At 41.0% G+C, this 7,918-nt stretch overlaps 1 protein-coding gene across 1 annotated transcript; it reads left to right on the top strand.

Annotated features, from left to right (window-relative positions):
• The first annotated feature begins 6,563 nt into the window (after positions 1–6,563).
• LOC141147421 (taste receptor type 2 member 8-like) lies at positions 6,564–7,574 on the top strand. The gene has a single exon (XM_073634656.1). The coding sequence runs from the start codon at positions 6,564–6,566 to the stop codon at positions 7,572–7,574; it is 1,011 nt and encodes a 336-aa protein (XP_073490757.1).
• Positions 7,575–7,918: the final 344 nt, after the last annotated feature.

Here is a 7,918-nt window from a genome sequence, read left to right as displayed (position 1 = left end):
TGCAAACCCAAAATTTAATTGAGTTTGTATACCTCTCCTCCAATACACTATTTAATGACAAGTATCTGCTACAGGTGCTGCCCACCCAATCTGGCACGCTCTGGGGGGGCACCCAAATGTGTGACTTCTTGTAAGCCATACTCTTTGGAGTGCCATCTTTCTTTGGGATACCGCCTGGCCGGGTAGCATGCAGGATGATTTTTGACAGCTTTTAAGGGATTTCTTGTTAGGAGGGTCTTTCCAAATACACCTTCCACTGGGTAAATATAGGTTACACTTGTATTTCGTATATATTATGATTTATGAATCACCTGTGAAAATTTGACATGTGTTCATGTTATGTCTTTTGCAGCAAACTAAACCTCTGAAGAAGACCCTAATTACATGGGACGAAATGCGTCGGTTTATACAACTGACATTCTGACACGTAATGCCATGTATAATTCTCTATTTGCATTTTATGTATTTGGAATGTTTTTTATTCTCCTACAAGAGCTCATATTTTAACTGACGTGGTATTATCTTATGCATACTTCAAATAAAATATTTTTCTATACATATTAACTACTTGAATTACTTACCTTGCTGCCTAAAAAACCCCTGGGGGAGCCTTCCCATATTCTAAGTAGTAATAGTAGTAGTAGTAGTAGTAGTATTTAGAGGTGTGAGGACACACAGGGACCTAATAATACACATCATTCATAAACTTTTTCAAATATCTTTCCAATTTATTTGACAACAAAATCCAGTAAAACTTGGTTTAGGGACAAGGAATGAGGTTGGATCTCCCCAAGGAGGACACAGAGCTCACTAGAGACCTGTCAGGGGTTCTAACCTTCAAAACTACTTTCTTTTTATCTTTGCTATCATTGTCTCCTTGGGGGGAGAAGGTCCCTTCACTTCTAGTCCCAGTGATCTCATTGTAGTTGCTGCTCATTACCTTTTTCTACATACATACGGAAATTAGGCCAAGCATCATTTATATCACAAATGTAACAGGAAAACGTCTTTAGTTAAAATGGAGTTCCACCCAAATGGAAACTCCTCTTATCTGCTTCCTCCCCTCCCTCCACATTTGGCACCATTTGGCACGGGTACCTGTTTTTGATAGGTACCCTTGCCCACTTCCGGGAGACTGCGCCCAGGCTGTACCTCCCTCTTCCTTCCTCCACCACCAGGCCAGTTAGAAAGTGCAGCGCATGTCACGCATATGCAGTAGGGAGCCGATTCTGAAGCCGAAAGGCTTCACTGCTGGTTTCCCTTACCATGAATGGCGGAAGCAGCATCCGAGAGCCAATCCAAAATCGTCTGGGGTGCCAACATTGTTGGATCCCTGGACAGGTAAGTGTCCTAATATTAAAAGTCAACAGCTACAGTACTTGTATCTGCTGAGTTTTAATTTATTTGGGGGGGGGGGCTGAACTCCTCTTTAAATTCATATTATCTACATAATTTGCTTTTCAGTTTTGGGTTTCCATGGATTAAAATGAGACATTGAAGAGTTGGGTACATCAGGGCATTTATCCAGATACAAAATACAAAAGTAGCATTTTGGAATGAAGTCAATAAAGCTACCATACCTAGAAGAAAAAAAGTAAAATCCAGGACAAGTCTCATTAACATTATCCTGGTGGCCCGGATGTGTCCCTGGAGTTGAGATGATGTTAGGTGAGATTCACTGAGGTTTATCCTCCAGACGTGTCTCACAAGTGATGTGACACATTGACCAATGCAGAGACAAGTCAGAGTGATAGGAAGAATACATCCAAAGAATGAGTTACACATGGAGAAACTAAAATGTATATTAAAGTCATAAGCACTTACAATTGTTTGCAAAGTTACATTTTGTATAGGATTGACCTCTGTTACCCAGAAAAGTGGCAAAGTGATGATGATTGAGCCAAGAACTGACCCCACTATGAGCTGAGGAACAGAAGACAGGAACATGGCTTTCATCCTCAGAAGATAAGGGTGGGAAAAGTTCACCAATCGGACATAGTAGAACATGGAGAGCCAAGCAGTGTTCCAGACACTGGCATAGAAGAAAGAGTACTGTAGTGTAAGCAGTGCTAATAGTACATTCTTACTAAGGTGGAAGAACATCCCAAGAGTGTCCAGCATGCCATCGAATGACAGGCAGCCCTGCAGGAAAATATTGGTAAGCGCTATAGACATTTGGATTTGGTCACAAACAACAGAATTTCTGCTATTCTTCCATTGTAACAAATACAGAGTCAGAAGGAAAGAGTTGATCATTGTCCCGGATAGACCTGTGAGAAGTGAACACCCACATTTGAACATTTCCAGAGCTGTGATCATCTTAGAAGAAGGAAGAGTGTTTGTTGGATTCTCCTTCTGCAGAGATAAGCTGGATAAAATAATAGTACAGATATAAAGTCAAATCTGTCAGAAGAGATTCAGAGAAGACGTATCATGGAACACAAATCTCTCCAGGATCTGGTTGCCGGGTTTGATAACATCTCATCAGGTTTCATATGAAATAATTTGCTTCCTCTGATCCTTGTTCGGTTTGTACCGGAAAGCTCAGGAACATATTCAAAAGGAATAAACCACATTCTATAAAAAATATGCTCAGCCCTGTTTTGCGTATTACATCTGCCTTGTGTCTGGGATGACAAGAATCATGAAGGTTTATTAACCAGTTAAAGACCGGCATGTTAAACCCCTTTCTGCCCCGGTCATTCTCCAGCTTTCAGCATTATCATGCTGTTGACAATTACTCAGCAATGCAACACTGTACCCAAATAATGTTTGTATAATTTTCTGAGACAGATAGAGTGTTTTTGTTGCTGTTTAATCATAATCACCACTGAGTTTTTTTGTTTTTTTTTATACGTATAAAGAAAAAAACGACTGAAACTTTTGGGGAAAAAAAAAAACATTTCTTAGTTTATGTTCTAAAACTTTGCAAAAAAAAATCCTTCTTCAATCTTCATACATTTAGGCCAAAATGTATTAGTTTGGTGAAAAAACCCACATCAGTGTATGTCATTTAGTCTGTGTGAAAGTTATAGTCTACAATATATTTGAAAATTGATCAAACTTGATAAATGACTGGCCAATATTTTGAGGCCTGGAAATACCAGGAGAGTAAAACTAACCCCAAATATTGCCCCTTTTTGTAAAGTAGACAGTGTAAGGTATTTAAAATGGTGAGCTGTAATTTTTATAACAATTCTTTGAAAAATGATAAAAGTAAATATTTTGCTTTTCACAAAGTTATTTTACTAAGTATTTCTCACATGCAGTATAGGCATACCTAGAATTACACCCCAAAACATATTCTGCTATGTCTCCCAAGTATGGAGATACCACATGTGTGACATTTTTTTACAGCCTAGAGATGCATAGAGGGGCCCAGAATCCAAGGATTACCTTCAAGCTTTCTAGAGGCATAACTGATGCATCCATTCAGGACAGGAGAAACACCCACAAAATAACCACCTTTTGGAAAGCAAACACCCCAAGATGTTTTCTAAGAGGCATGGTGAGTCATTTGAAAATGTCATTGTTTGCTGCACATTTTTGAAAAATGCACAAAGAAAATGAAAATGTATTTTTTCACAAAGTTGTCAAGATATCTAAAACACAAAGCATTGGCATACTTAGAATTTCATCCAAAAACATATTCTGATACTGCTTTTTAAAGGGGTTGTAAACCCTCGTGCATCCTATGCATTAAGGTGAATAAACACCTGGCAATGACCGGCCCCCTAGCTCCCGTTTTACTTACCTGAGCCCTGGAATTTCCCATGGCGGGACGCGCCATCCCACTGCCCAGGGTTCTTGGCTCTTGATTGGATAGATTGATAGTAGCGCAGCCATTGGCTCCCGCTGCTGTCAATCAAATCCAATGACACGGGCGCTGGGGGTTGAGCCGTGTCATGCATTCGGCGGCTATGGACACCAAATGATGGACTCGGGAGGGCACATGCAAGGTTACCCCCTGGGAGAGAGCTTCTCCTAGGGGGTCATCTGATGCGGGGAGGAGCCACAAGAGCTGCCTAGGAACCCCAGAAAACGGTGTTCGGGGCCTCTCTGTGCTCAGTGGAGGTAAGTATGACATGTTCATTATTTTTTTTAAAGATAATCAAAGCTTTACAATAATTTAAAGGATGGTGATGCCACATGTTTGAGACTTTTTCACAGCATAACCACACAGAAGGACCCAAAATCCAAAGAGCACCTTCAGGCTTTTATAGGGGTATAAATGACATATCTTTTTTCCTGACTACTTATCACATTTTTGGAGGCCCTGGAACACCAGGACAATAGAAACACCCACAAAATGATGACATGTTAGAGATTAAACACACCCAGATATTTTTAGGAGGCATAGTGAGCCTTTTGAAGAATTCATTTTTTTTTACACAAGTTTTTGGAAGATGCGGAAAGAAAATGAGAAACACCTTCTACTACTTTTCCTCAAATATGGCCATACCACATTGAAATAAATATGGGGTGGTTATGGATTTCCCCTATTTATTATAAATATGTATTATCTTGTCCATTCCTATAATTAACTAGTCTATCAGAGCTATGATAAGGCTAATTGTGATGATATAATAACTATACCAACTAACTGTTAGCTATAGAAATAACCACTATGTTCAATAAGAAAAGGTCTTGTTTATATACAAAGGAAGTAGAAATGCTAACATAAAACACTAAAAGAGCACTCGTATATCAAAGCGAGTTTCTCCATAGGAAACTCAGATAATCTGTTCCAGTGGCACTGCTAGTGTATGCAGTATTGCATGTGGCCAGAGGTGTGGGGGGAGCTGGAGATATTCGGAAACAGTCGGTGAGCACTCAGAGCCGCTCAGATGCACTCGGAGAGCCTTAGAGACACTTGGGAATGGAGTGTTTCTGTCAGAGAAATAGCATAAGCCCCCGGCTTGTTTAAAGGACTCCTCTACTCTACCTGCCTCCTGTGTTTGACCTCGGCTTGTTTAAGGGACTCCTCTACTCTACTTGCCTGACTGCCTGTGTATGACCCTGGCTTGTATTAAGGACTTGCTTCTGCTGGACTTCCTGTGTTTGACCCCTGGCCTTCTCCAAGGACTCATCCCTAGTCTCTACTTCCAGATCTGTTGAGTTAGAGTGTCAGCCGGGCCTGTTACTCCAGATTGGTCCCAAGCCTACCACTGCACGGTGTACAAGTTCTACGGGAGATCTTCAGTCAAGTCCCATGTACCTGCTGGTGACTCGTGCCTCTTTGTGCCCTATACCCTCTGTACCACTTCCTGGGGTAAAGCACGCTCAGCTGAAAGGGGAGCCGCTCTCAGCATCTTGGCCTTGAGGAGTACACTGATAGTTTCTGAATGTTTCCGAGTGTTTCTGAGCGGCTCTGAACGTCATTGAACGTCTCTGAGTGTCACTGGCGCCCCCACACCTCTGTCTAAATGCGGTACTGCACACCCCAGAGGCTTGAATTCTGCTGATTTTGTGAGACAATGCTCTCAAACCGAGTCAGGATTTACAAAAAATAATAGCTTGTATTGTGAAAAGCTCATAAACCGCGTTACTCGCAATCTGAGATATTACTGTATATTCTTTCCCTGAACATCCTCCAGGAAGTGTGTTACGGTCTCTACCAAGTGGCAGCATTAGACCATGAACCATTGCTTTGACCCATGTCATCTACCGGTATAAGCTGACCTTTGATGCTGCTGTAATTCAGAAAAATGATTTTAAATCGCACCTTGCCAGGAGGTCTTAGCTGATACTATTCTACCCCCCATACATCACATCAGGAGGCCTAAGCAAGAACATCCTTTAGGAGATGAATTCCCATTTACGTCTTCTTGTTACACACAACCTGCTGGGTAAATTTGCTGTACTGGCATTCCAAGACGACTTCCAACACTGGCCAAATGGCTTTATAAACCATCCAGTAACAATCCAGAAATGTATATTAAAATATGTTACCCCCCCCAACAGTGTTGGACTGCTTGTGTACCAGAGGCAGGGATGGGCCGAACACCCCCCTGTTCAGTTCGCAGCACAACTCCCAAACAGGGGAAATGTTCTAACCCGTACAGCGAACCCCATTGAACCCCATATTAAAATATATGTACCTATATATTTCTGTATAACCCTTAATAAGGCAAACATTTTATTTGTGTGTTAACTTTTTTGCTATGCTCTGCTATATGATATTAAGTTTAAAAAACACAAAATCATACGAAAAATGTAATATATAGATAATGTCACCAAACTTCACTCCAGAAACAACCTTTTAGTGTAGAGATAAGAGGGACAAGGCAAAGAATACAATCTGTACTGTGTATTACCAATAACACTTCAAAACTGAATTTGGTCTGGAAACTGGAAATTTGGGTTTTTGTTTTGGTCTTCAGAAACCGTAAATCAGTAGTCATAGTGATTAGTGCTCATAACAGTCGCCAGTCCTGAAGTGGTTAAGTACATCGGTATAATGGAAATTATTCAAAAAGTGTTTGCACAGCTTGCCCCGTGCTTTAGATGTTGGCACCAAATTAAAATCTATCACATACAGAAGAGTATATGCAAAGTCAATCATGAGACGGATCTCTGAAGACTATTTCCATAATTCCAACCTCAAATGTATCTTCTGTCTGCTATCACTGAACGTGTCTCGTCATCTCTGTCCGGAGATTACACCAAATCTCAACATGATGCACCTGGAATTATCTATTTTGATTTCTTCAGTCCTGGGACTCGGCTTGGCAATCCCTTCTAACACTTGTATTGTGATGGGTAACCTGGACATCATCAGAAAGAAAGGGAAGTTGAGTCCCACCGATGTGATCTTTCTGGCTAAGGGGATTGTGAATATTCTCCTCCAGTGTGTGCTGAGCCTACATGGAATGTTCTTTGTCTTTTCTCCTGCAATCTTATCTATTATACAAGTATATGTGTTTGTCTGTACATCAGTTTACTTCCTGACATATTACAGTTTCTGGTTGACCGCCTGGCTCTCGGTTCATTACTGTACCACCATCACCAATCTCAGCTATGGGTTCTTCATCTGGTTAAAGAGAATTGTGTCCAATTTCCTGAGAGAAGTTCTCTTCCTGACTGCACTTGGGATGTTCATTGTGAATCTCTTGTGGTTCTGGGTTGTGTATGAAGAAAGTCCTCTCCAGTCTCCTGAGAACATTACAGAAGACTATGTTCTTGTCAGCCTATCCTATGTTGTGCCTGCAAACATCGTAGGTGTTATTCTGCCATTCTGCCTTAGTCTTCTGTGCCTGGTCCTCACTTTCTCCTTTCTGCTCAGACACATCAGGAGGGTGAAGAATAATGACTCTGGATCAACACGTCCAAATCTTCAGGCTCATGTCACTGCACTGAGGACAATCTTCTTCTTACTTCTCATGTTTACATTCTACTGCATGTCTCAGGTGCTTCTGTTTCTTCCAAATTCCTCACTGGTTATAATCATTTGGGAATTACGATTATTATCTCCATCGGTGGAGGCTGCCGTCATCTTCCAGGCCAGCAACAAGCTGAGAAGGATCATTTTGAGAAGGTTCTGGACCAGAAGCTGGAGGAACACAGAGACTTAAAACGTAGAGATTCCTAACCTTGAATGTCTAAAAAAACTACTATAACATTTTTGTTTTATAGAAATTGGTGTGATAGGGATCAAGTTTTTCTAGGCAAAGCATTTAGTTTTGGATGGAGTGTGGAAAGATTATATCTCATGTCAAGTTTTAATTGCTTTCTATGTACCCCCAAAGTTTGTCCCAGTGATCATTGTCTCTGGGGCTGAAAGTGATGGGAAAATCGTACATTTGGAGTTGTCAGCAGAGCAGAAATAGAGGGGAAGTCTTCCAATGGGGACACCTGTTCTGGTGACAACTCTCTAAGAAAGGACGTACCTCACTTTGGAGACATTTCCTCTAATGTT

This window comes from Aquarana catesbeiana, linkage group LG06, assembly GCF_042186555.1.
Source record: "Aquarana catesbeiana isolate 2022-GZ linkage group LG06, ASM4218655v1, whole genome shotgun sequence".
In the NCBI taxonomy this organism is placed as follows: domain Eukaryota; kingdom Metazoa; phylum Chordata; class Amphibia; order Anura; family Ranidae; genus Aquarana; species Aquarana catesbeiana.
This window is presented reverse-complemented; position numbering and strand designations above follow the sequence as displayed.